The sequence below is a fragment of the Anopheles aquasalis genome, chromosome Y (genome assembly GCF_943734665.1).
Source record: "Anopheles aquasalis chromosome Y, idAnoAquaMG_Q_19, whole genome shotgun sequence".
NCBI classification, from domain to species: Eukaryota; Metazoa; Arthropoda; class Insecta; order Diptera; family Culicidae; genus Anopheles; species Anopheles aquasalis.
Window position 1 is genome coordinate 3,190,544 of NC_064879.1, and position 27,500 is coordinate 3,218,043.

General features: G+C 50.2%; 5 protein-coding genes across 7 annotated transcripts in view; 3 read left to right on the forward strand and 2 right to left on the reverse strand.

Annotated features, from left to right (window-relative positions):
* The window catches only part of LOC126579708 (N-terminal kinase-like protein), an 8,529-nt gene extending 1,834 nt beyond the window's left edge, over positions 1–6,695 (reverse strand). Inside the window, exons 1-12 of one of the 2 annotated variants that reach the window (XM_050243254.1) lie at positions 5,785–6,695; positions 5,215–5,529; positions 4,887–5,122; positions 4,743–4,821; positions 4,409–4,630; positions 4,157–4,312; positions 3,798–4,062; positions 3,574–3,708; positions 3,008–3,153; positions 2,774–2,908; positions 2,147–2,702; positions 1–1,078 (exon numbers count right to left, since the gene is read on the reverse strand). The exon at positions 1–1,078 is cut by the window's left edge and continues 1,834 nt beyond it. In XM_050243254.1, coding sequence (XP_050099211.1) covers positions 939–1,078; positions 2,147–2,702; positions 2,774–2,908; positions 3,008–3,153; positions 3,574–3,708; positions 3,798–4,062; positions 4,157–4,312; positions 4,409–4,630; positions 4,743–4,821; positions 4,887–5,122; positions 5,215–5,529; positions 5,785–6,162 — 2,763 coding nt within the window. In that variant the 5' untranslated portion in view covers positions 6,163–6,695 and the 3' untranslated portion in view covers positions 1–938. Of the gene's footprint in view, positions 1,079–2,146; positions 2,703–2,773; positions 2,909–3,007; positions 3,154–3,543; positions 3,709–3,797; positions 4,063–4,156; positions 4,313–4,408; positions 4,631–4,742; positions 4,822–4,886; positions 5,123–5,214; positions 5,530–5,784 lie in introns of both variants that reach the window. The other variant, XM_050243253.1, reaches the window with a different exon arrangement.
* Positions 6,696–7,194: 499 nt separating this feature from the next.
* On the forward strand, positions 7,195–8,952 carry LOC126579972 (uncharacterized). Its single transcript, XM_050243774.1, has 3 exons — positions 7,195–7,434; positions 7,543–8,270; positions 8,366–8,952. The coding sequence occupies exons 1-3, from the start codon at positions 7,260–7,262 to the stop codon at positions 8,660–8,662; spliced, it is 1,200 nt and encodes a 399-aa protein (XP_050099731.1). The 5' UTR covers positions 7,195–7,259; the 3' UTR covers positions 8,663–8,952.
* A 1,135-nt stretch (positions 8,953–10,087) lies between these two features.
* LOC126579973 (40S ribosomal protein S10b) lies at positions 10,088–11,388 on the reverse strand. Its single transcript, XM_050243775.1, has 3 exons — positions 11,265–11,388; positions 10,432–10,872; positions 10,088–10,282 (listed from the first exon to the last, which is right to left on the reverse strand). The coding sequence occupies exons 2-3, from the start codon at positions 10,870–10,872 to the stop codon at positions 10,250–10,252; spliced, it is 474 nt and encodes a 157-aa protein (XP_050099732.1). The 5' UTR covers positions 11,265–11,388; the 3' UTR covers positions 10,088–10,249.
* Positions 11,389–11,908: 520 nt separating this feature from the next.
* LOC126579971 (restin homolog) lies at positions 11,909–18,123 on the forward strand. The gene is made up of 6 exons (XM_050243773.1): positions 11,909–11,992; positions 12,097–15,978; positions 16,634–16,687; positions 16,794–16,974; positions 17,044–17,252; positions 17,355–18,123. Exons 1-6 carry the CDS (start codon positions 11,912–11,914, stop codon positions 17,742–17,744), a joined length of 4,797 nt encoding a protein of 1,598 aa, XP_050099730.1. The 5' UTR covers positions 11,909–11,911; the 3' UTR covers positions 17,745–18,123.
* Positions 18,124–19,424: 1,301 nt separating this feature from the next.
* The window catches only part of LOC126580024 (mannosyl-oligosaccharide alpha-1,2-mannosidase IA), a 13,899-nt gene continuing 5,823 nt past the window's right edge, over positions 19,425–27,500 (forward strand). Inside the window, exon 1 of one of the 2 annotated variants that reach the window (XM_050243859.1) lies at positions 19,425–21,019. In XM_050243859.1, coding sequence (XP_050099816.1) covers positions 20,330–21,019 — 690 coding nt within the window. In that variant the 5' untranslated portion in view covers positions 19,425–20,329. Of the gene's footprint in view, positions 21,020–26,430; positions 27,253–27,500 lie in introns of those variants that run through there. The other variant, XM_050243860.1, reaches the window with a different exon arrangement.

Here is a 27,500-nt window from a genome sequence, read left to right on the forward strand (position 1 = left end):
TCGAGTTGCAAAGTTTTCTTTTTTTTTTGTTTAATGTTTTGGCCGATCACGCCCGCCGTCGTCGCAAACAACTCTTCCAACACCGATTTTCAAGTTAATTGTTTTACTGATTAAAGGATTTTTGTGTTCTTTTTTCGGTTCATTTTCTGTTTTCCCGTCCGCTGGAATGGTCACAGTGTCTGCCAAGAATCACACCATTGGTTCCGCTAGTTATTCTATTAGCACATTGCTAATTCTATTGGCTATATACATTGCTTGCTTCGCCACAAAAATAAGAAGAAATACCCCGCCTTATCATACTCAAACCGGAAGAAAACCAATGCTTGCCCATTGGATTGTCACGTGAAACAAAACTAAATCCTAGTAGTTGTAGGCCTTGCTTTGAGTATTGACGAGAGCATGCCTAGGCTTCTGAAAGACTGTTGAGCCACGAGCCAGGAGCACGGTTGCCAACACCCTCAAATCGGGCTAGCCAATCCAGGATTCATTCTGTTACTGCGCCAAGCAAACCGGAGGCCGAAATGTTGAATTGTATGGCCTTTCTTCCCTTTTTTAGATTGTATCATTTCGCTTCACAACATTTTATGGCATGACATCTCGGCATTTACCTCCGTCATGGCAAAGAGTTTCTTGCTGTACCAGCCAACAAACCGGTTTTTTTTAACAAATATCGTTCAAATTCTCCAGCAGTTTTTGCTCGTGTTGCCATCGTACATACAACATGCACCTCGTATGGGGTAGTGCTGGGTCTACACGTATCTAGACAGTCTGGGAAATTGATGGGCGAAAAGGTGACTGTCCTCCTAAGCTATTAACATCCTAAAAAGGCTTCACCACACTGCAGTCACACATTGTTGCTGGTTGGTTGTAGCAGGTTGTCATTTGCCACCGTTAACTGCACGCAGCTTAAGCAACTTCGTAGTTGTGGTAGAGTGATCTTAAATCTTCTTCACTCCCAGCTTCATGGGCCCGCTGCCAGCACCCACGGCACGGGCTGCTCGCCTGGCTTCGAGCTCACGCTGCCGCTGCATTTTCTTCTCTTCACGTTTCCGCCGTGCTTCGTCCAGCTTCAGATTTCCTGCAAAATTAAAGCAATGTGTATAAAAAATTGTACAATACGCAGCATTGTGTAGCGTAGCGCAGCTGTCATTCTCGGTACAAATGTTAACTCTCGCAAAAAGAGGTACTATGAATATGCAACGAAGTGTAGAGGAAAAATGGTCACTAAAGACACTCCAACCGAAAGAAGAGAAATTCTATATAATGCGAACAACGAAAGTTAGTGAGGAGTAACGGGTGCGATCAAGCAACGTAGTTTTAGTTATCCATTAGTAATATGTATTCTATTTACAATTGAACGATTTATGGAGATTAGATAAGATTAGGAATCAACACAAATTAAAGAGAGAGAGAGAGAGAGAGAGAGAAAGAGAGAGAGCGAAAGAAAGCGTGCTTGAAGTGAGACGAAACGTACATGAAGTGTACAGTTTACTTTTCTGTCGATCGCAGACTAAGCTGACGTGATGATGATGATGATGATGAGGATGATGATGGTGATAAAATCTGACATGGCTAGAGAAGGTGAGCGGTTGAAACAAGGATATCTGTAGCTGCTGGTAGAGCATATTCTCAGCACCCCTTCCTCCGATTGTGGAAGTGACTTCTCCGATGCAAACGATGAACAACGATATCGTCTGTACAATATGTGTGCGTTTATGCGGTTCGATTTGAAAGTTTTTAAATTTCATTTGGTTTGGTTAGTTGTAGCATCGTAGGTTAAAGCAATACGAGCATGAGAGAGGAAAGAAGAGAGAAACAGAAGAGAAACGTTAATAAAATGAGCGTCGAAATGGTGATCCGACGCAGTAGCGTGATCTACGGATGCTATTGTTATCTATGAGGGCCAAAAGTAATACACATGTATCAGCATGAAATAATAACAGACCCAAAATACGAGAACAGTGTTACAAAGAAGAGTCTCACACATGAAAGGCCGGACAACGGACCGGCGGTCTGACCGAGCTTTGCTTAACATATCCATATGCGCTCTACTTTCTGGGTATGAATCACTTAAAGTAGTTAAATGTTTTAAAACAAGACATGTATGTGCATGCTTACGCATAATGCGCACTAGTGGTTTACTGACCCGTGGTTGGTTCATCCAGTGGCTCGAAGTCTCCTTCGCCCCAACCATCGCCACCGTTGTTCCAGCTAGAGGTGCTGGTTGTGGTTGTGTTACTGGTGGCGGTCACCGGTGCCGCACCTCCAGCTGCCGTACTATTCAGCAGGTTGTTCATGTTCTTCATCGCGATCATCTTGCTTGGGCTGCCCGTGTGATTCAGTAGGTTGTTGTTGTTGTTCGTGGTGCTGGCGGTGGTACTGCTGCTGCTGTTGCTGCTACTACTGTTGCTGCTGTTGTTGAAACTACTGCTGCAGTTACTACTGCCCTTTACCACCGTGCTACTAGTCACCGAGGAGCTGGTCGTGTTGTTGGTGGTACTATTATTGCTGCTACTACCGGCTGTGGTGATAGGGGTGGTAGCGGTGATGCTCGTGCCCGCAGAGTTGATAGTGGTTGGGCTGTTGATCGACGACAGCGCTCCAGCGTACGGTGACGGGCGCATCACCGTCGCCGCGTGCTTCTGCTGCTGCGTTTGCTGATTGTGCTCATCTTCGTCCTTTTCGTTCAGTTCCGTTTCATTCTGTCCAATGGCAAAATTTATCAAATACATTAATATACAGTATGTGACCTCCATGCGGGTGAAGTTCTTACCGGATCCTCCTCCAAGCTGCCCCAGTCCTCGTTGTCCCAACCGTCACGCACGTCACTTACACTGCCGACCATGTTGAGAGTGGTGTTCAGCTGGTTCGACGTTCCGGCCATTGGGCTGCTTGGATCCTGCGAAGTCTACCAGGTGAAGATAAATCGTAGAGGCGGGTAAGTGATTTTTTTTCTTCGAACCCTATCAAAACCATGCCGTAATGGCTGGCTGCTATCGCAACTTACGTCCATGTCGCCCCAGTTTTCTTGGTCCCAATTGTCCGGACCGTAATCGCTAGCCGATGCCGAAGTATCGGCACTTTCGTGCTCCAGCGAGGTCATCGAGGTGACGCTGCTAGTAGTGGTCGAAATGCTGCTACTCGATGGTTGCTCTGTTATTGTGTAGTAAAAAAAACGAATTGGTTTTAATTTCCATTCCTCCCACTATCGAACAACGCACAAAATTATAAAAAGCTTATAGTGTTTTGAAAACAAAGTCAGAGAGAAGGACAGCTTGGACAAACGTAACGAGCGCACGAGACAGTAACCGTGGCGTCGCGGCACGTTAAAGTACGCACGAAACGAACAACGAAACAGAGACAGAGCATAAAACGAAACGCATATTCTGTGGCACGTGTGTAACAAAACATCGACCATGGGCAACGGGTAGCCGAACGCAGGATTGAGTGTGATTAACGAGTGGGTGAGGCTCACGATCAAGGAGAATAAACAGTAATAATTGGCATTATGGCATTTGCCTGCGGCGTGGTGCTACTACATACCCAAAGAAGCAGGTTTACTCAATGTTTTACCGGTTAAAGGCGGGCGCGGCCGGGCAGTATCGCTCTGACTGCGGTAGAATTTGGCTGTCACGGCGGTCACGGCCCAACCGGCCCAGGTGGCGGCCGCGTTACCCAGCGAAGGCGTAGCCGTGTGGACGTCAGCCTCTGTCAAAACAAAAAAAAAAGGAAAACAAAAATGATATCGAACTGATTCGGGAATATTCTCTCACACCTACGCCTCGTTACAAACTCACCCATGCTCTCCCGGAGACTGGGATCCTCGGACACCTTTTCCAGCTTGCCGAGAAAGCCGCGAATCGTTTTGAATGCCGGATCGCGCACCGACTTCTCCGGGTCCATCGTCAAGGGGCAGAGGGCGGGCAGAATGCGGGTCGCGACCTCGTTAAGCAGGAAATAGTGCTGGGTGGCGGCTAGCGCTAGGATGCCGGCGACGCGCGACGGTGGAAAGGGATCCCGCATCGCGCGTATGAATGCCGACACAAGCACACGTTGCCGTACCTATCACACATCACAATCAATTCCGGTCATTCATCGGCCGTGCATCAGAAATGGGTACAAACGGGCCGGGGTTGTGGTAGACAGTACTACAAACCTGTGGATGCAGATGCGGCGCTATCTTGCCCAGGCAGACGGTTGTGTTCGTTCGAATACCGCCCTGATCGTCGCGAGATTGTAGGCGCGCAAAATGGCGCAGCACCTCGACGTTCAAATTGTTATAGTTCAGTTTCGGCGCTAGGTGAATAATGGACTGCAAGGCGCATAAAAGAGAGAGAGAGAGAGAGAGAGAGAAAAACAGAGTAAAACAGAAATATCGACGACGTGTGGCTGGCAAGCCTCTCCTTACCTTAACCGTTTGCTCCCGAATAGTCGGATTGGTATCGAGGAAGCCGTGTGCAATCTGGGGGAAAATCTGATCGTTCACCACGTTCGGCTGTAGGTGCGAGATGAAGAGATCGAGCTGCTGCAGCAGACGCGATCGTGTGACACGATCGGTTGAGGCGAACAGCTTCACCACGCACGGTACGATGCGCTTCTGGTATTCCGCTTCGTCAAGCAATCGTCCCAACTGCGTCGCGAGTCCAATTCGCAGGGCCAAGAAGCAGAAGAAAAAGAAGAAGCAATGTGAGTTTCAGGCACCATGCGATCAGGGTCGTAAAAAGGGGACGGTGGACATTTACCTTGAACATCGGTGCCAATACGGCGGATCCGGCATCACCGTACTCGTAGGCCGTTATAAGTTGCGGTAGTATTTTGTGTCTGTTGGGGAAAGGGACAATGGATGAGCGAGAAGCTGGGTAACTGGACCACTAGGTCCAACGCACCTGCACACGGTGTCGGGAAAGTTGTCCAGCTGTGCGGTGAGCGCGCTGAAGAACCGCGTCTTCTCCGCCTTATCCTTAATCTGGATTTCCTCCAGAAAGAGCAGCGAATCTACCAGCTCGTTCTTGAAGAAGCCACCCGGCTTGCGGCACTTGGTGATGACATCCGCCGGATTCGGGCGGTTGGCCGGTGCCGCGCCCACCAGCTCACAGTACAGCGGCGCAAGTGACTTTGGTATCTGCGGTCGCATTTACGACAAGTACGAAAGAAGAAGAAGATTAAAAAGAAAAATATTGACTTCACGTACCGCTGTTGGCCGTGCAAACTTACACCCTCGATGTTCTTCAGGTTGCCGCGCGTTTTGAGCGGCCCATTGAACGACTCCCACACGAGACAGCCGAGTCCCCACATGTCGCTCGAGCATTTCGTCGCCATCCGCAGCTTGTTCGCATCGTTGCGCTCCGGCGGATCATAAATTTCCAGCGAGGGAGGAATTTTCACCGGTGGTGCGGCCGGCAGATCCGCAGACGAGACGTACTCAAGGCCCCCCAGCTTCCACTCGCCGGCGGTGTTGACGAACACGGACCAAACGGAAACATTGTTGTGCCGCAGATTGCCATCATTGTTCAGGAACGACAGTGCTCGCTATAAACGGTCCAGAAGATAAGGGAAGAGATCGCATGAAACTCGGTTCGCGGCAACTCAAATGATCTAAGAATATGGATACGTAGGCAGCTACTGCCACGTACACATACACACACACACACACACACACACACACACAGGCAGAGGCACCAATTGATTTGGCACCTACCAACTGGGCAAACACGCCAACGGGGGAGCATTAACCCGTGGCCATATGTTAGCTAACAGTCAGCACCAGCACATGCCCGCACTTACCGTAATTTGAAAGATTCCCCAGGCCAGATAGAGATCCCGCTGCGGCCCCTCGCTGGCCAGCCGGGTGATGTGTGTGCCGAGCGGCTCCACCGGTTCGGTCGCCACGTACAGCATCTTATCCGTCTCGAGACTGTCGAGGAACTGCAGGATGCTGGGATGACGCAGAGTTTTCAGCCGCTTGAGCGCAACCTTCGCTAGCTCCAGCTTGATGTCCGTGCCGGCCCGAATGTCGTACGTGAACACCGACACCTCATCGTTGGTGCCTTTCCGCTTGCCCCGGTGAAGCGCCCAGATGCTCTTTGCATCGAACTGTGGCACGGGTTCGCCGATCTCGTACGGAAAGTCCTTCGACGAGTCGCGCGAGAAGAACGACCACATGCTAGGGCGCACGGTACACGGGATGAAGCAGCAAATGGAGTGGGCGCTTCCCGCAACTGGAAACGCTATGCGCTCAACCTCCCCCGCGGTCGGAGTGTTGGGAGTTCCGGCCCGAACCAGACCAATTTCAGCCCAGGGTCGATTCGGTGACAACGACAAAACAAAGCCAGGAAGGGTTGGGCTGGCAACCTGTTTATCTGTCCCAGTTGTTGAACTATTCTTGGCCTGGGACCCTGGAGTGTACTGCCTGGTGGATCGTGGTCCCTGTGTCGCTGCTCACCCTCACCGTTGCTACTGCTGCTGCTGCTGCTGCTCCTGGCAGCCGTCAAGCTATTCCGGGAGAGCCGTGCGCGCTATCGCCAACGTATCGGTCCCACACTCCTATCCTCCCCGCAAGGGGTGGGCGCTACACGCACTACCCGAAGCCTCGGGAAAAATCGTGCAAATCGTGTTTGGTGTTTTCACTGCATCCGCCAGAATGGTCCGCTCGCGGGTACAGGGGGTGCGCGCGATGTGTATGAAAATTTCTTGGCCAATTCAACTTTGACAGCTCAGGCATTGCCAGGGGGCAGGGGGGAGGGGGCGTGTTGGTGTCGTCACGGTAGTCGCTGTGCCCCAGGATGACCGATTTGCATTCGAGCTGGGTATCACTCCGTGGCCATTCTCGCATGGCACGGTTTTCACCCGGGATTTATGACAAAAATTGCTGGCTGCTGAACTGCGATATGGTTGGCCAAAACGGCCAGAAAACCATATTACCCCGAGGGGCGGTGTGTCTGTTCTAAGTATGCTGCGTTTATACTGTCGAACGCATATTCGCTGCGTTTTTGCCGACGTGCGATTCGATTTCCATCTAGATTTATTAGCGCACCCTTTGCGAAACGTATGGGCTGAGTAGGTAAAGCTTTTTTAGCATTTAAAAGAAATACAAATATAGAGAAAAAAAAACATGCAACATTTTCTTCCGTTCGCAGTTTGCTGGAAACCCGAAACGCGATTGGCAGCTGTCAAGTCGCGAAAAGCTGCAAAACAATACACAGGAGCCGCGCGTTGTAAGTGGATGGTAAATAAGGACGAACCTGTGCGCCAGGGGAACGATGTCGATAACCAAGACTTCGCAGGGTTTTGCTTGCGATCCGGCAACGGAAGAACCACAGCCGGGATCGTTGGAATGGGCAAACTATGTTCGGGCCAAATGGCACCAATCGGCGGTTGGTGTAGAGGGTCACGACGAGCTTCCCGACGATGACGACGGAGACGAGAGCTTGGAAGGTATGTGATCTATGCGAGCTGGAAGCGCACTTGTTACTCGATGTGCCACACAATGCCCTAGTATCGTTCGAACGGATGCCTAATACCGCTTTCATGTCTGCATTCCAGCTACGGATGAAGCGACAGAAGATGAGTACGCCAACAGCCAACACCTTGAAATCAAAGAGCAAATGTACCAGGACAAGCTTGCGAGTCTGAAGAAACAAATACAGGAGGTGCGCTGCCGTTCTCACCCGGAGTACGTACGACGTGTGCGCCGCCTGCAGGAAGAACTCGATGATCGGCTGTTGTTAAACGAGTGCTCCCGGGACTACCAGATAAGCTGTGCCGAGCGGGACTGCATACTAGAGAAGAACGCGGCGGCCAAGGAGTACGAGGAGAAGAAGGCCGAGCTAAAGGAGAACCTGGTGAACGATCTGGAGGATCGGAAGAAGATGATCGAGCTCGAATTTTCGACCATGGAGCTGAACGGCGATTCGATCGACGTGAAGCCGACCGTGACGCGGAAGTTGCGGCGCCGCCCCAATGAACCGCTGCCGGTGCCAGAGAAGCGCCGCAAGCCAACCACCGGCCAGCTTGTCTTTCTGCTTGACGAGAAGGAGGTGGAGAACGATTTGAAGCTGATATCGCGCGGCAAACCTGGCCCATCAGCCCGGGCGCAGCAGGCCGCGAACGGTGGTGCGCCTGGCAGTAACCTGTCGGCGGCCACCAGTAACAGTGCGGCCGGCTATTCAAGCTCCGCTTCGTCCGCTGTCGTGGGTGTCGGTGCTTTGGAGCACAATGGAGCAGCTTCTTACAGTAGCAGCAGCAACAGTAGCAATGGTGGTCCACTAAACGTAAGAACATTGGTTTCCACCATTCCGTACTTCCCTGTGAAACCTAATCGAGTCTTTACCCCTGCCTAACCTTACACCACCCCCCTTTCTTTCAGCTATCCCAACATCCGTCGCATTTGTCTGCCACCGGCAACCAGCAGCATCAGCAGCAACAACAGACGCTTCCCGACACACGTATCGAGGACGGAAAGCTGTTACACGAGCGTCGCTGGTTCCACCGTGGGCAGCCAGTCTTTGTCGAGGGCAAGGAACTGTCGCGCTTCTCCGCCAATATATCCGCCATCGGTAGCGAGGCAATTTGGGTGAAAAAAACTGCCGACGGTCAAAAGTTTCGCATCTTTCTCTCGCATCTGCGCCGCGGCAAGGTGGCCATCAAGCGTAGGGCGAACTAGATTCTATTGTTCTCGCGGAGTCGGAGACATGAACAAATGAAGTACGCGGTGTTTTTTTTTATGAAAGCGATCTATCAAGAAATATCGCATATATGAAGTCATCACATCCGTGTTTGATGTGCTTTTTGATCTTAAAGTATTTTTTTTTTTACTTTACATCCCCTACTTCCATTCTTTACGGAGTAGGTGTATGTTTTCAACAATTAAGGCAAGAACTGCTTCTCACTAGATTAGGAATTGTGAGATAAATACAGAATTGTGAAGAAATACATATTTTTCCTCTTAAATAATTTTTCTGTTTCTTTTCCTGGAAACCGGTTTACTGTGAGGCATTTTGTGTCTATCGAGCAATTGGTTCTCCAACATTACATAGGAATTAGTATGTACTAAGTTGGAAGACAACATTAACTCCACAGGTCTCATAAACTGCAACAGGATCAGCGTACCCTACGATGTTGGGGCCTCAAGGCGATGCATGCCACCTCAACTATGCGGAGCCAAGGAGCGAGGTCCACGACCACGGAGGAATCGGGCCCAATAGATGCTCCACCAAGCTGCCCGCACCCGAGCCTGCGCTCGAATGTGATGCTGATGAACCAGGCGTGCTGGTCTGGCGCGATACTAGGCTTAAGTCATTAGGTTTAAACACCGAGCACCCCCGGTATAAGGGTCCCTGGGGCAGGAGGAAATGCCTGTTCCCTCTACTGTTTATACTCTATCTTCTTCTATCTTTCTAATATATACGGCTCCGTCCGTAAGATATCAATTAAAAAAAAAAAAAACATTAACTCCGTCTGGCCGATTCTCCGTCAGCGACTGACGTCAAGAATATTCACTGGAAAACTCACCTGAACAGATATAAATGCTCTTTTAGCTAAGGTTCATTTGAAGCCATGGTATGTTAAACACTCTGTTAGTAATAAAAAAAAGAGCAATTCATGTACGGCCGTGAAGACCCGTGTGAAATTAATGAGACGTTCAGGAACTGATTTTTTTTGTCTTGTGTCCCAACAAACGATATTCTGTATCTGCTCTACATCAGTGCAGCGACTCTGTCAACATGTTCGCTATTAGACTCCGGACAGTGAATCTATCATACTCCACCACCACATTGAACATAGCCAGCTCCACACGTTTTGTTGATTGCGGTGTCGTTGATTGAAGATACATTTCGGGAATTATGAGCATGGGCTCATGAGTTGATTGTGGCTCGGCATAGGCATGAGTTTGCTCACTACACGCTCTGCAAGTATAGCTCTGGAAGAAATCTCTTTGGACAGCTGTTGGTGACACATCGAGCTCAATTCGATGTTGATTAACTGAGCAACAAGAGCCAATCGAGCGAGATGAAGCAAGAGAGAGAAAGAGAGAAAGGGAGTGAGGGAAGCGGACAAAGTGGCACCCATCTGCGATGTTGATGACGAGTTTTTTGGGTTATTATTCTGAAACTTTATTTACCACCCTTCCGATACATTTGCCATCGGATCCCACCACGATATTTGGGACTGCACGGACGCAAAGGGGTAGATTGGACGCACCTTACTTCACAATTGGAACGTCTGCGGCTTCATTTAAACGCGTATCGCCTTACATGCGGTTTCCTCGACCAAATCCACCACGCTGCAGAGAGGGAAGGAAAGGGAAGAAGCGAAAGAAAAAGCGAAGCATTAGCGATCCGCGAGCATAACGCGACTATCCCGGGGTTCACATTTTGGTTTTGTCAATCATCCATCCCCCCTCCCACCCGCCCTTCTCCCGCAAATACTTACGAACTCCAGGTCACCAGTGCCGGCACCGACGTCTCCCTTTTTGTCGCCCGGGTTTGCCTGCTGGGTGCGCCGGTACGCCTGACGGTCTTCGCCACCCTTCGGTCCATCCGGACGCGGACCGGCCTGGGGACGGGCGCGTTGCGGTTCGGAACGGGCGGCGCGCTTCAGTGTCGACGGCACAATCTCCGACGGCAGGTGCAGGTAGGCGCGCAAGTATTCGATTCCCTCGTTGGTGAGGTACCAGTAGTAGTGGCGCCAAGCGAACTGCTCCTTCACGAAATTCTTCGACTTCAGTGACTGCATCGTCTTAATGACGTGCAGGTTTGGGATGGTGTCCAGCTCCGGGTGCTTCGGAGCGTAGAAGTTCTTCTCTGCCACCAGCACACCCTCCTTGAAGAGGTGCTCGTAGATGGCAACCCTATGAGCCTTGGGCATAAACATCTGTGTGCCGGTGCCAAGTGGAACACGGTGCGATGGGAGGAGGAAAAAGAAAAAAAACGGAACGTTAGAAACAGACTACATTTTCAAAGAGGTTCAGAAACAACGGTGCACTCCAGCAGCAGCCGTAGAGGAGTGCCGAAACACGGATGGTGACGGTTCGCGCGTTCACGCACCACGCACGCACGCACGAACGCACGCACGCACGCACGCACACACACACGCACGGCTGCTGCTGCGCTCCGCCGACGGAACTCGTGTTTTCGGTGCCAAGTTTTTCCACTAACCGCGACACCAACGAAACCATCGTTACCGTCACAGTTGAGCGTCCACTTGGAGCCGGCACGTTGAGCACTCGTTGCGATCGATTCCTGATGGAATTCGCTGGAAATTACCTTGGCGATTTGATCAGATTAACTGCAACAACAGCTCAGCACCGATGCCGGAAGCCAAAAGAACGAGAGCGAACCACACACTTTGACAGCTGTGCACAGAAAGGCTTGATTTCGCTCGCTTCGTCTCCTGTGACAGCGTCAGTTTCCCATCCGCTTCCGGCACGGCGAAATGTCAGGCGAACGCGCACAAGGTGTCACGACAGCTTTATACCAGTGGCCCTGTAGACTGGGCGTTCTATAATTTTGTTCTGATATCCCACCTCAAATTTCTTCTTCCAAAAAAGATCTAACGTTTTCCCGAAATGACACAATTTATTATGGCTAGCGTATTTCTCTACTTCCTTCATAAATTATATCTGCTCCAGGCTGATGTAAAAACCGAACGTGGTATAAAATGGGCGAAACAAAACGGGACAGCAATCTGGCGAAAATTAGGCCAAAACCGTTGTGCTTGAATATTAACAGCTGTCACACATTCAGTTAACGACTCGTCTGCTTGCTACCTGTGATGTGCGTTGTTTTCTTGTGAAAGTGGCTCATTTGCTTCTCAGATATTCTAGCGTTTTAGCGTCCCATTTTGGGAAGTCCTGTATTCTGGCGTCTGTAATCCAGTCTAATAAGTAGAAATCAAAAGTAATTTGAGTGAAATGGATACGACAACAACAGCGAGCGGCAAGCAAGCAACCCTTGAGGATTTGATCGAGTGGCGTCATATAACAGATCATTGGGTATATTTTATATTTTCTTCCCCCCCGGAAGTGTTTTGGTGATTCTCTGAGTATGTGCCGCTATTGTGATCGCTAATTCGATTCATGGTTTAATTCTCCGGCAGGTCAAGCGTTCCTGTTCCACCGAAACAAACGATGCAATATGCCCATCCTGGTTTTATGCCGAATTCTGCAAGCTGTGCCGGCAAACGATTCTGATTAAAGAATCGTCACTGGTTGAGTTCTTGCAGTCGCATTTTCCGGATTTCGAGCTCGTACTGTCCGCCGATAACAATGTTCTGCTCATGGATAGCGTGTACGTTTGTTCGCTGCTGCTTTACTTCTCGTGTGTGCGTTATCCTGTCGCTTACCTGCGGAATGTGTGCAAACAATTCAATGAATTGCAGCAGCAGAGGATCAAAACATTCTTTAAACCCTTTCTCACGGGAAGCAAAATCAACCGTGGCTTCCTGGATGCGGCGATTGTCAATGCAGTACGATCCACACCGCTCCCAATGCAAATAGGACGAGGCCCGAAATGGGACGATGCACTTGCTATCCCCGATAGCCCGCATGAACTGCACTACAAAAATAAAAATCTAGATCGACAACTCCAAACGGCCTTGGCAGAGAATGCCAACCTCGAGAAACAAAATGAACAGCTGCAGAGCCAGCTGCACGAGCTTAACGAGAAGAACAAGCGGATGGTTGTTCGACTGGAAGTGCTGGAGGAAGCTGGTTGCGACCGAGGGGGAAACGAGCAGACGCCAAAAAAATTTGCCGATTTCAACGAGCTATCTCTTCGCAAACAGTTGATCGAGAAAGACATGCAGCTGGAGAGCCTGGAGGCCGAAGTGTGCCTTCTGAAAACAACTGAAGAAAGCATTAAAATGGACCAAGGTCGCCTAGGATTCGAAAATAGAGCCTTGCAAGAGGAGATTACACATCTGCAATCTAGATTGGAGGCCGTAACGGGAGAATTCGAAAAAGTCGAGGGCGACAACCGACTTCTACGTGACCAGCTGCTGGAGTTTCAACGTTTTATTGACGGTAACAGGATGGCATCGTCCTGCGAAGTTCTCGACAGCTCAAATGATTTTCTTAACATGTCGTTAAACACCTCTTTAAACCAAAGCTGCAGTCCCGACGGTGAAAGTCTTGCGTCTTCGGTCGTTGAGGTGATGTTACAAGAAGCAAAAACTCATAATCAGCAGCTTCAGAACAGATTAAAGCAGCTGGAGAAAGAATTGAATCTCGTGAAAGAGCAAAATATGGCGACTATTGAAATGAATAATCAGCTTGGCCAGCAAACACTTTTGCTACGGACCGAAATGATTGATTTGCAAGCAAGGCACCATATGGCTTTGAAAGCTGAGAAATCGGAGACCGACAAATGGCGAAATGCTTTAGAGGAAAAAAGCGAACAATACATGCAACATCTTCAACAGATTAAAAACCTCCAAAAGGAAAAGGACGGACTGCTTAAAGAAATTGAACAGATAGGCTCAGCATTGGCCAAGGAAAAGCTATCGTCTGAAGAATGGAAGTCCAAATTGGAAGAAAGAGATTCCGATCATCTTCAAACGGTTGGAAATCTCCAAAAGGAAAAGGAAGGACTGCTTAAAGAAATTGAAGAGATAGGCTCAGCATTGGCCAAGGAAAAGCTATCGTCTGAAGAATGGAAATCCAAAATGCAAGAAAGTGATTCCGATCATCGTCAAAGTGTTAAAAACTTCCAAAAGGAAAAGGACGGACTGCTTAAAGAAATTGAACAGATAGGCTCAGCATTGGCCAAGGAAAAGCTATCGTCTGAAGAATGGAAGTCCAAATTGGAAGAAAGAGATTCCGATCATCGTCAAACGGTTGGAAATTTCCAAAAGGAAAAGGACGGACTGCTTAAAGAAATTGAACAGATAGGCTCAGCATTGGCCAAGGAAAAGCTATCGTCTGAAGAATGGAAGTCCAAATTGGAAGAAAGAGATTCCGATCATCGTCAAACGGTTGGAAATTTCCAAAAGGAAAAGGAAGGACTGCTTAAAGAAATTGAAGAGATAGGCTCAGCATTGGCCAAGGAAAAGCTATCGTCTGAAGAATGGAAAGCCAAAATGCATGAAAGTGATTCCGATCATCGCCAAACGGTTGAAAATCTCCAAAAGGAAAAGGACGGACTGCTTAAAGAAATTGAAGAGATAGGCTCAGCATTGGCCAAGGAAAAGCTATCGTCTGAAGAATGGAAATCCAAATTGGAAGAAAGAGATTCCGATCATCGTCAAACGGTTGAAAATCTCCAAAAGGAAAAGGACGGACTGCTTAAAGAAATTGAAGAGATAGGCTCAGCATTGGCCAGGGAAAAGCTATCGTCTGAAGAATGGAAATCCAAAATGCAAGAAAGTGATTCCGATCATCGTCAAAGTGTTAAAAACTTCCAAAAGGAAAAGGACGGACTGCTTAAAGAAATTGAACAGATAGGCTCAGCATTGGCCAAGGAAAAGCTATCGTCTGAAGAATGGAAGTCCAAATTGGAAGAAAGAGATTCCGATCATCGCCAAACAGTTGGAAATCTCCAAAAGGAAAAGGAAGGACTGCTTAAAGAAATTGAAGAGATAGGCTCAGCATTGGCCAAGGAAAAGCTATCGTCTGAAGAATGGAAGTCCAAATTGGAAGAAAGAGATTCCGATCATCGTCAAACGGTTGGAAATCTCCAAAAGGAAAAGGACGGACTGCTTAATGAAATTGAACAGATAGGCTCAGCATTGGCCAAGGAAAAGCTATCGTCTGAAGAATGGAAATCTAAATTGGAAGAAAGAGATTCCGATCATCGTCAAACGGTTGAAAATTTCCAAAAGGAAAAGGACGGACTGCTTAAAGAAATTGAACAGATAGGCTCAGCATTGGCCAAGGAAAAGCTATTCTCTGAAGAATGGAAATCCAAAATGCAAGAAAGTGATTCCGATCATCGCCAAACGGTTGAAAATCTCCAAAAGGAAAAGGACGGACTGCTTAATGAAATTGAACAGATAGGCTCAGCATTGGCCAAGGAAAAGCTATCGTCTGAAGAATGGAAATCTAAATTGGAAGAAAGAGATTCCGATCATCGTCAAACGGTTGAAAATCTCCAAAAGGAAAAGGAAGGACTGCTTAAAGAAATTGAAGAGATAGGCTCAGCATTGGCCAAGGAAAAGCTATCCTCTGCTGAATGTACATTCAAAGAAAATGAACATTGCATTCAAGCTTCAAGTTATGTTCAACAGATTGACGTTCTTAAGGAAGAGCGAGATGAGCAGGCAAAGCAGTTACAAGAGCAGCAGTCAAAATACCTTAAAATAGAAGAAGAACTGGAAACTGCTATAATGGAAACTAAGAAATTGCAAATTGTATTGCAAAAGCAAACGGCAAACCAGATTGAATATGATCGCAAGATATTGGACCTTGAAGGGAAGGTTAAAGAATTATATACTTCGTTGGAAAGTAGCAAAACCCATAATACGCAACTACTGATCAATCTTGAAGAGAGGGAGGAAAAAATACAAGAATATGAACAACAAATCAATCATTTACGGAACAAGCTATCGGACGTTGAATCTCAATGCATCAACCTAATCAACCAGCATTCTGTCCAGCAAAATGAACTATTACAAAAGACACGAAAAAATGATGAGCTGAGCGATACATTGGCTGGTTTGCAAAACAAAATGCAATATATGCAAGAAATGCTGGCAAAGTCGAACAGATCGGTTGAACAGGCCGAAGATAGATTACCGCAATCGCAACACCATTTCTCTGGCCCCGAAGTACAAGAAAGTGCCGAACTGATAAAGGAACTGCAAGCCAAGTACGATAAATATTATCATGATTGCGAAATCCTCTCGGCCAAGCTGTACAAGGAACGAGTAGCGAATGAAAAGTGGAAAGAAGAGATGATTGCCCTTCGTGAAAGCTACGATCAGGAAAAACGTGCTACACGTATCAGCTACGAGGAAAGCATGGAAAAAATGAAGGAGCGAATGGTATGTACTGTTGTATGTTTTAAATGAGTTTTTCGAATCGAATGGTTTGCTGCTTTTTGATATTTTCACCTATTGAGCATCGTTTTTTCGTATGTGCAACCAAGTGTCATTCATTTTTGCCACTAGATCAGTGTGTTTTCGATCACATGTTTGTGAGGGTCTGTTTTGTAATTGATAACCAAGAACTATGCATCAGCACCTGTTGAACATTAACCATAACTTTCTGATGCATTTCTATATTACAGAGGACTGGATCGCTGGAAGGAAGCGCCAGGTTGTCCAATCGAGGTGGAAATGTTTTCCCTCGGTGCTGGATAATGTCCGGTGTTACTTTTGCTTTTTTCGCTGTATTGTGCCAGTTTTTGCTATCCATATTCTCACAAATTACTTTGAAAATCGAACCATCTGAACCTCCATTTCAGTGAATAGTAGTTTAAACGCAAATATGAACATGTATAGATGTAATAAACATTTTTGGAGGAATAATAAATATTTGGCCTTGTATTAATTCATCAGTCTAATCTTGATTTCTGCGCTGTTCAGCGCCATTTCCCTGTGATAGTCTATCGTCTGTTGCTGTTGATGTACTTGATATGTATTTACATTGCAATACTTTACGATGCATTTTTCGCTTTTATTACGATATGTTTTTTAGAAAAGGTTACACAAAGACTCGAAGGATGCCGTGGAGCATAACTACAAAGAAAAGGTAAGAATTACTACGCTGAGTTTACTTTCTATTACTAATTTTTACATAATTTTGTTGAAATATTCCGGCCCAAATGAAATGATTCCGTAATGCTTTTGAATCGAAGCTGACTCAGCTTGAACTGCGTTGCGCGCAACTACAAGAACAGTTGGCCGAGAAAAACGAGCGAGACTTAGCGATTCGTAAGGAAAATCAGGTGCTGCTAGCTAAAGTCAAAACGCTGGAAGAGAACAAATCCGAACGAAATGGGAGGTTTCTTCTACCTGCACCAGCCCAGACATGCCTTCGTAAGTAACCTTTGCCAAACTTTTACTGAGTTTATTGCAGCTTGGCTAACTTCGTGTTCTCATTCTTAGGAGATAATCTTAGAATGGAAGATGAAGAGGGTGAGCTGTTTAATGCGACGTACCTGGCCGATCTCCAAAATGGCCGGTGTTGGTCGCCAAGTGCGGACACTGTTCGCTACTCAGAGCTGGTGCAACGAAACTCGATGGTACCACCTCATTTGCGCACTAACTACGACACACTGTACCCAGATTGCGACGTGGCCGCAAGTGACACGCCGGTAGGTGATTTGCAAAAGGCTGAAGGTTTTCTCACTTTTTTTATATAACACACCCACTTTCATTCATACCTTTCGGGCTCCCACAATCATTGCCAAATGCAGGACAGCGTTTCGGAAGGCTTTGATGACAGCTCAACCGGGCTTATCACACGCCGAAAAGTGAGTGGTACTACCTCGTACAAGCGACCGGGTCCGCCAACGCCAAGCAAAAAGGCCGGCCGCGTTTCGTTCGGAGGCATCCTGCCGATCACCAACAACCAGGTTCAGTACAAGGAAGCACTCAAGAACAGAAACTCAAATTTAGCGGGCAGCTCTTCGGCAACCACCACCAGCCACAACAACAGTGATCCGTTGATCAACGACGCCAAAACGTTGGGTCGGACCAAAACGCCTGGCAAGTTTAAGCAGATGCTCAGTTCTTCGAATTTGCTTAGCAATTTTAACCAGCGCAACGAGGTAACTAAGAAGAACTTCTTTCCTTACTACATCTAAATGTTGGTGTGCATCGTGCACAAATAACAGGTTTTAGTTCAGCATGGAAAATAGCATGGATAGCCGGACTGTGTTATCACATCGTAATTAGTTTTAAATTCATCTTGCAAGCGATTCCAAATGCTTTCGAAAACCAAGTTTGTGCTGTGCATGTTCGACGCACTCTCTGGATAGGTTGTGAAGAAATTAAGATATTACTGTATCACATACGTATATGAACATGATCGTCCACCTGTATGCAATGTTTGGGCCGTTTGGGCGGTTTCGCCCACCTAACACATTTTATTAACACTAACCACACGCAGAATGCCCGGCGTGTTTTATTGCTCCCATAAACCTAGTTATTTCTGAGTAGTAGTTAAACATATAATGTTAACATATTGCTGTTTTGGTTCAGATTAGTATCGAGATGTTCCGTCTACGAATTCGAGTTGAAATGCAATGTATTTGTATGAATATTGTCTATAGAAAACAATAAAAAAACAAATAGTATTCTCCAATTCTGATCTGTAGATTTCCATGCGTGTCTCTGTGTGTCTCTGCGTGTAAAACGTGTGTTAGTCTAGTACAAATAGTAGCAGAACGCAGACGAGCAAAACCAAATAGAGTACTCTTGACAAATAATACTCTTTCTAGAATTCCCCGCCAAAAAGGCGCGTTAGCTGGTTTAGCAAAGGTGCCCGATAAGACAGTTGTTTCGCCAAGTTGTGGGAAGCTTCCGGAGATTGCCGCAGCTTATGATAGTTTGGACAAAAAGGTTCGTACCCATTAATACTTGGCTTCTGGGTGTTTTGCTTCTAACATTTTTTTTTGCAATTTTTAGGTATTGGTTGCACTGGCATGCGTATCAGTGCATTCATATTGTAACTAATGAACGGCAGGTTCAGCTCCTCGTTTCGGTTGTGATTGCATACATTTTTAGCTTAATATTTAGCTAAAATTATTGTCTATCACGGCAACCCCACGTTCTTACCAATTACGGCGGAAGGTCAGAATAATGTTAAATATAAGCTAATAGAATAAGCAGTTTCTTGTCTGGATAGAGATAAATAATTCAAATATGTACATATTATCTGTTAAATCTAAGCTTGACTGGTAAATATAAATAGCTAGATCTCAACCGATTCAGTACTTTACATGCTGTTTTATTGCGTACTGCATATTTACAAGGATTATTTACGGTCATTGTATAGTACACTTTCATAGCTCTTATGATACATTTATCAAGTAACGGATATCACATACATATCACAAATTTACAATGAAAATAATGTAGGTAAACTGGTAGATGCCTGCCAGCGTTAGATTTGTTCCGTTTACCTGCTATTATTTCATGCACATTCCATCGTTTATGTAACCACCAACATTTGAAATGCTTGTCGTCTGAAGGGGTGGTACTTTGTTGGTAAGCAAACACCCCTTTCGATTGTCAAAATTATAAACCCTTCGAAACAAGAGCTCGCTAACTGCGTGTGGGACAGCACCAACACTACTCCCGCAGTATAGCGGGCGACGTATGTGTGCGTCCGAGACTTTGCACCCCCTTTTCCTGCGGACCTCTTGCTCTTGCGCCCGCTGGTGGGCCCGACGCTATCTCGCTCTTTCTTCCTTCTAGACCGAATCTGTCATTCCAGGTCCACGGGGAGATCGATCGACGAAGCACACGTACATACACATACACACACACACACACGCACAGAGAGTGAGTACACATGCGGCCATCGCACCAACGTATCGCAAACGGAGGAGGGCAATTAAAACGGTGCAAGCACTCGCCGTCGGTTCAGATCCCGTGGCCATAGCGAGACAGACAACCCGCCAGGGGGCTAGTGGCGCTGTGGAAAGGTTCGGTGCTTCGGTGTGCGCGAAGGCGAGTGAGGCAGAATCGCAGCAGTGAGGAGGGAGGGTGCATCCGGGACACGGCATGCGGACGGCCAGCAACGCCAGTACCTAGCAGCAGGCAGCAACGCACCACTCGGCCACGGACGATAGAAGAGGCTCGCCGTGGATGGAATTTGAAGTGGCCAAAAGATCATCTGTCATCCGTGCGCTGCGAGCGCCACCAACAGTGGAACATTCGCCAGCGTTCGCGCTACACGAGCAACGGAATCGCACCCGGGTGCGGGCAACGCGCGCCCATCATCGGGGCCACGGGTAGTCCGTAAACGGCCCGCTCGTCCGCTGGGTTCCCTTCTTTGGGAGTGCACTGTGATGTGATTCCTGCTCCCTGCCTGTCTCTGTTGTGCGTGCGTGCGTGCGTGTGTGTGGTTTTGTTGTTCCTTATCCCCCCCCCCATTCCCGCCCGGGCCCTTCTGTCCGTGTTCCGTGTGTGCTGTGGCGTGTGCGAAAGTATGCTGTTCTGCGTGAGTGTGTGATTGTGTAAGTGTGCCGTGCCGTGTTATCGTCCTGGGGAGCTGGTGCATGGATTGATCCGATCCGAAGATCCGTGAATCCGTGATTTGATTGACCCACCGGTCGGGTTCGATTTTGGTCCTGTTCCGTCCATCAACGAAAAATCGACTGATCAACCGGTGCCCACTAGCAGCAGCAGCAGCAGCAGCAGCAGCAACAAACGCGGCCAAACGATGCTACCAACGTACCAGCGCGTCGGTGGCAGCAGCTCGTCGACCGCCAACCAGCTGCTCGGCCGGCGCTCGTTCCGTTCGCGCGAAAAGTGCCTCATCCTGCTGGTGCTGTCGACGTTCGGCTTCGTCTGTCTCGGTGGATTCTTCTTCCTGCCCGACAACTTCAGCGCCGACCGGGTGCTGAAGGCGTACAAGCAGTTCCAGCGGGCCGGGCCGGAAATCTTCATACCGCCACCACCGCCGGCCGCCCACGGTCGCGACGAGGACATCCACCGGGTGGACGATCGGGAGAAGCTACAGGAGAAGATCCGCAAGGAGCTGCCGGACGAGTTTCTCGAGAAGCCGGACACGAATGTTGGTGGTGAGCAGCCGGCGGGAGCGGGTGCGGTGATCGTGCCGCGTGACCCCGGTGGACCGGCGATCGAGGGTCCGGCCGGGGTGGTGCAGCCACCGCACCACAGTGCAGGCGAGGAGAAGGAGGAAGGAGAAGAGGAAGAGACGGGTGGGGTGGGCGGCCAGGAACAGCAGCAGCAGCAGCTGGAGCAGCAGGCCCAGGAACCGGCCCGATCCGGTCACCAGCCCGCGGTCAGCCAGCGCAGTAACCAGCACCATCCGCAGCTCACCTACAACTCCACCGTCGGCGAAGATCCTGATCCGAACGTGCGCGAGAAGCGCAACAAGGTGAAAGAGGTAGGTACGCACTAACCCCACATCCCCCTGTTTTAGGTTGCGAACGCGCAATTTCCATTCCATTTTCACCGGCCACGTCCACGAACGGACGGACGGACGGATACCCTCATCTGCTTGAAAGGGGAATGCAGAGGAAGGGAAAGGTGTACGTACGGCCACGTCAATTGGTTTGGGCGCTAATCGGAAACAAGGAGCCCGACCGCCAAGCGGAGAAAACGAAAACAACAAACGAACCATAAAAGCAACCCCTTTTGGTAAGGGGATTTGGGGGGCAGGGTGGGCAGGTTGGTTGGACAAGTGTTTCTTCAAGAGGGCCAGGGCCTGTTGGGGGTTGGGGTGGGTGCATTGATAGCGCTTCGCTTGTTCGGTTCGCAAGCAGGTTCGTATGAAGACGAAGCAAGTGTGTCGTGGCGACGGGGCCCGGCTACTGCGGTGACTGGTTGATCATTCGGCCATTCCCATACGCCATTGTGAAAGTGGTTGAATCCTCTTTCTAAAGACGCAACCAAGGACGAGGCCGAGGGCATCACCCAACAAAAACCACCACCACCACCACCACCACCTTCTTATCGGCTCAGCGCCTATTGCCGGAAAAGCCCAGCGCGCGTCCGCGCTGCGAGATAACGGGGTGAAATGGCGCAATGGCCAAATCAGCATCGACTGGCGGCATCAAGTAGAGTAGCAGAAGAAACAAGACGACGTCCGACGGGACCCCAATGGAATGGTCAGAAATAAGCAAACAATCACACACAAAAACACAGCGCTTGGTGGATTTCCGTGTACGCTCCGCGATCTGCGATCTGGTAAATCCGCTCGATTTGGTTATTCCGCTTCGGTTCGGTGATCAAGCCGCTTCTGTATGACGTGGCCAAAGGCGGACGGAAGGCCCTGGTATGTCAAGGAAGAAGAGGGCGGGGGGGGGGGGGGGGGGTATGTGAAGCATCACATGTGCTACGGGAACCCCGGGTGCTAGGACGGGCCCGTCCGTTGTATAAGAGACGCGCGGGCACGTTACGCTTGACGTGTTCCAATGACAATCTCGTTTGCCATGCCGATAGCTCCCCCCCCCCCCCACCCCTCCCTTATTATCGCTCACGCTACCATCGCGGGGTGCGGGGCCTATCGGGACTAACGCCGGTGGTTCGTGCCCCCCCCCCCCCCCCCCACTCCGCGGGTCCCACTGATTCCGATACGGCACGCGCGCGCCCTTCCGTTGCAATCGGACGCCTGCGATATGCCACGTTTACATCGTGTTTTTGATCTCATTTTAGCTCGTAGCTCCGTAGGAGCGCATCCTCACTAGATGAAACGTGGCCGGGCGTCATTCCGGGGATACAGAGAGAGAGAGAGAGAGAGAACGAGGAGAGAGAGAGAGGAAGGAGAAGAAGGAGCACGATCACACGATTCCACGCCGACGTCCAGCCACAATTGTGCAAACATGTCACCGAGCTGAGAGCGACTGCCAGCTGTACCGACACAGACACACTCACCCACCCACCCACGCACGCACGCGCACGCACGCACAAATCTGTCGCTCGGATCCGTGCACCCTATCTGTGCGGCGGATTGGAAGATGAAGAAAGAACGGCGTACCGTTGGCGTTGCCACACCGCGGTTCGCCCCCCCCCCCCCCCCCGATGGAGCACATCTCCATCCCGCGCGGCGGCTGAGTAAACCCCCCGGCGCGCCCTCCCGTTTCTTGTGTGTGGGTGGGCCACCTCCCCCGGCCCGCTGACTGTGCTGATCCACATCTTGTGTTGAGGCCGCTGGCCGACCGGCAGAGCGAAACGCGCGCCGTCCACGTCGTCGCGTTGGCTCGCGAATTCGCCATTTTGGGTTACCGCGCACAACCGCGTCATGCGTCTGCGCTGTATGCTAATCCTCCCGTTTTTTTTTTTCGTTGTTGTTCTGCTCTTTTCGCTGCCTTTTTTTTGTGCGCGCGCCCGCCCTGTCTTGTTTGCTGTCCAGCTTCCAGATTAGTCCGTCCGTCTTTCTCTCTCTCTCTCTCTCTCTCTCTCTTGGTGATGATGGGCCGCGTGCTGATGATCTCTTGACACTGAATGGCACCGCCATTCTGGTGATTCTGGCGCCCCGCTCTGCATCGTGGCCTTCCATCCAACAAAATTAGAACGATGACAGCGGCTACTACGACCAACCACGCTGGATATCGCATGCATGCATTCATTTCGTGCTTTTAATCTCCCCCCCCCCCCCCCCGGCATCTTTCCGCTTCAAAACCTCGCTTTGTGCCCTTATTTTTTTCCGCTCGCGGTTCCACTCGCCGTTCGCGGAGCGTGAATTGGGGACACAAACCCCCCAAGGCAGCGGAACAGCACAACGCATTAGCACAACGATGTGGTTGGGGGGGGGGGGGGAGGTGTTACTTTGCGAAATGTTTCCCCGATCATCAGCGGTGTTTTTTTTGTTGCGCCTGGCCGGTATGCAATTTCCATGTAAAGTAATCGATTGCTGCGATGCGAGAAGGTTAAAAAAATGTAGAGCGGAATCTTGTATGCACCAGCAGCATTCATCGATGCTCATGCTCAAACTGCCCGCTGTTACAGCTTTTTCTGCCTCTGCCTGCCATTCTGGCACCGAGAGGGGGGGAGGCGCTCGCTGGCATTTGCTAAAACAGCAGCAAACAAACCGTGTAAGGGAGAAAAGATGGAGCAGGGGGGGGGGGGTGCTGGTCCAGTTAGAAGACCTACTTTCACCTACGCTCGGCCCCCCCCTGACGCCTGACCGCAATGGATCGGCCACGGTCCATGGCGCACAGCGCCGGACAAACAAAACACCCACCAAGCGGCCAGCGAATGCGAATGAGTCAGTGGCGCACAGAGTGGCGTCAACAATGTCCACGATCCATCGCACAGATCCTCTCCTAGCGCTGCGCTTGTGGAAACGGGTTAGTGATCTCGATCCGATCTGTCACCGCGCGGACATGGCATTGTGTGCGTGCGTGCGGTGTTCATCGACAACGGGGATTCAGAAGTTCTTGATAGTGAAGATGGAGCAACCAATCGGGTTTCACCACCACCGTTTGCTCTTTAACTGGGTTCGCATCCGGGGTTACGCATCATACGATTTCGATGGGATGCTACAGATTCGCTTGGATGGCCTGCTTACACGCTGTCACTGATAGAGCACCGATTCGATGGCGCATCATTGTGTGTTTACATCGCGGCGTGCCGTGAGCTGGAGCAGTAGCACCGGCAGCAGCAACAGCAGCAGCAAAGGTTATCATCAGCCTCAGGGGCCCCAGGCTGTGGAGTGGCGAACTGAACGGACCCCAAAAAATCCTCCACCACCGGCATCGAGCACCGCGTAAGCCCCGCCTCGAAGGTCACGACCCCTGCGGCGGTGGACTACCGCTGCAAACGGAAATCGCATCGTCGCGCTAATCAGTGGAGCGCACAGAAAGAGAGAGAAAGAGAAAAAGGAGGGGGCGAGGGCGAACCTTGACGCACGGTCACACAACACCCGGTGCCTAAAGGCCTAGGGGAGGGGGCAGGAGCTAGTGAAACCAGCGCTATAGTAGCCAGCGGGGGGGGGGGGGGGGACGGTTGCGCCCAAATAGCACGAGACACGCGTCCGTCCATTGCAAAGCGACCGCAACCACCGAATGCCCTTGACAATCGCTATGACGGTGGTGGTGGTGGTGGATAGTGGCGCTTCTAAACGCCATGGCGCTTTTTGCACCATTACGCCACCAACCACCCGAATTGTCCTCCATCACCTGCTGCTGCTGCTGCAAGCACTCTGTTCCTTTCGTGATCGGCAGAGTAGCGTACCTTCAGAATTGTTCGCCCGCTCCTTGGTGTGAGTATAGCCAATCCATCGCACTCTACTGCTGCTGCTGCTGCTGCTGCTGTGGCGCAATTCAATGCCAAAAGTGGTCTACATACAGGGCGCGCACCCGCACACGCACATGCAGCATGGTGCAATGTTTTTGACAAAAACAAATGTTGACATTTTATTTATGGCGATTTTTGGACGTTGTTTTTAATTTTATTTTATCCGTCTGTTCGACCACATTGGTGCCATGCGATCGATCAACGTGTCTTTCAACTGGTACGCACTGCAAAATACTGGCAATATTCCGGAGTGCTATTTCTCTGTTTTCTTCGCGACGATTGAATTGAAATTTCAGCCCTTTTTTTAAACATATGTAAGGACGGACGAGCCGTATGTTTAAATTTCAGCCCTTTCCAAAAAAAAAAAAACACAAAAAAACACCGAGATGAAAAGATGACCCAAGTGAGCAAAGAGTGGACACTGACAGTCGAGCGAGTCAGTCGGGGTCTTTACGTTATATTAAAAAAAATCAATAAAAAAAAAAGATTAGAAGACATTCGCACAAATCGCACATTGCATTGCACGACGAGTGTGCGGCTGTTAATCTGTGTGCACACACATGCATCATTTGACCATCAGGAACGGTCAATCAGTGTGTTTGCATACAAAAGCAATATTGATCAATAACATTGCGAGCGAGCGGGCGGGCGTGCGCTGACGGTGGTACATGCCCCCCCCCCCCCCTCACCCCTTTAAAAGGGAGTGGAAGCGATGCTGATGCAGCACAGCGCGCAACGATCGCGATCGCCGCCGCAGCATTGCTTAACGTGCCGCAAGAAGGCGCGAAGCAGAGAACATGCCGTGTGGCAGTCGATGATCGATCGAGTGTTTTATGCTCTAGAAAGCAACAGGTGCCCCCCCGTTTGTGAGAGAGAGAGAGAGAGGAAGGGGAGAGAGAGAGAGAGAGAGAGAGAGACGTGTCCGTGGAATAGGTTATCGATCTTCTAATCTTCTCCTAGCGCAAGAAAACAGTGGGCGTTCTGGAAAGGTCCTTACGAGAGCTCGCCTTTTCTCTCTCTCTTTCTCTCTCTCTCTCTCGCTCTCTTTTGCTTCCTTGCCCTCTTGATGGGGTGAACCACCTCCCGGAGTGGGTTGCCTTGGCGATAGCAGATGGCTAGGCAAGGCAAAGATCATCGTGAACGGATGACCCCGTACTCATACACCACCACCACCACCGCCGTCGTCGTCATCGTCGTCGTGGGAAGAGAAGGCCCCGTTATGCGGCTGGCTGGCATTTTTTTTTGCGATCGCAACAAACCGGTTACACACTCCGCGCGCGCGCGCGCGAATTTAGGGAGCAGCGCGCGCTCTCCGACCGACGGCGACGAGACATACCTTTTGACACCGGAAGAAGATCAGTGCCGCCAGCGTGCCAGCTGATTAGCCAGCCAGCCAGCCAACCAGCCAGCCAGCCAGGCAGCAACACAACACGCAAGACGCACGCACGCACACAAGGGCGAGCGCAATCGCTGGTGTGGCTGGCGATCAGCAGCAGCAGCAGCAGCAGCAGCAGCAGCAGCAGCAGCGCGAACTGCCAGACCGCCCCGGACGGTCGGTACGGTTGGACGTCGGACAGAAGACGGCAGGCAGCGAGCAACAACACAACCAACCAGAGCCAGAGAGGGGCCAGAGCCGCGCCTGCCCGCTACAATCAATCCGCTCCCAAAGTCAATCAGTCAGTGTTTGTGCCGTGCGCCGCTTTGTCTCTTGATCGTCGTCGCTGCTGCTGCTGCTGGTGCTCCGGCTCTATAGTGTGCCTAGTAACGGAGCGAGGGCTCGCATCCGTCACCGAGTGTGTGTTTGTGTGTGGCCGGGGTGACGGATCAGTGAGGCGCCTCGTCAGCCAGCCTAGCATATAGCCAGCGGCAGCTGTGAGCGCGTGGCTCTTTCATCTCATCATGAGTGTGGTGGCGACGGCCGTGTTCCTGGTTGCGATGACCGGCGTGACGCTGGTGGTGCGACACCAGCGGGACATTGCCGACCCGTTGGCCGCCCAGGATGCACGCTTGATGCACTACGACGAGCACGTACGGTTCGGTGCTGGGGATTCCGGGGTTGTTTCCGGACCACTCGATCCGGCCATCGATCTAAACCCCGAACCGGGTGTTAGCGGTGGGTTGTACTACCACCAGCGGCACCAGACCAGCAAGCGCGAGTTGCGATCGTCCAACGAGGCGCCGGCAGAGGAAGAGGAGGGCGGCGACGGTGGTGAGGAGATGCGCCGCCGGCGGGCACACTTTGCCGATCCCGGTTACGTGCCACGCTACCACACCAACGCCTCTTACGGGTGGTTACGGATCGAGAATGTCCGAAGCGGTGGTGGTGCCGGTGCTGGTGGTGGTTCGATCGATCACGAGAAGCGCGACCATGTGCGACAGGTTGGTTGTTGCTTTGTTGTTTTTTTTTGCTTTCGTTGCGCCCCCCGTCTTAGTGACCTGATTGGCAGGCCCGGTCGGCCCGTTTATTGGAAGGAATGGCCCGTCGTGCCGTGCGTTCTACCCCACCGAATGGGTGGCGGGGCGAGCTCCGAGGTTTCACCAAAAAGGAAAATGCTGATTCCTACAAAGCGATTGGATCCGGTCCCACAAACCACAAACACATGCACAGCCTCGTTTCTCCGTGGTTA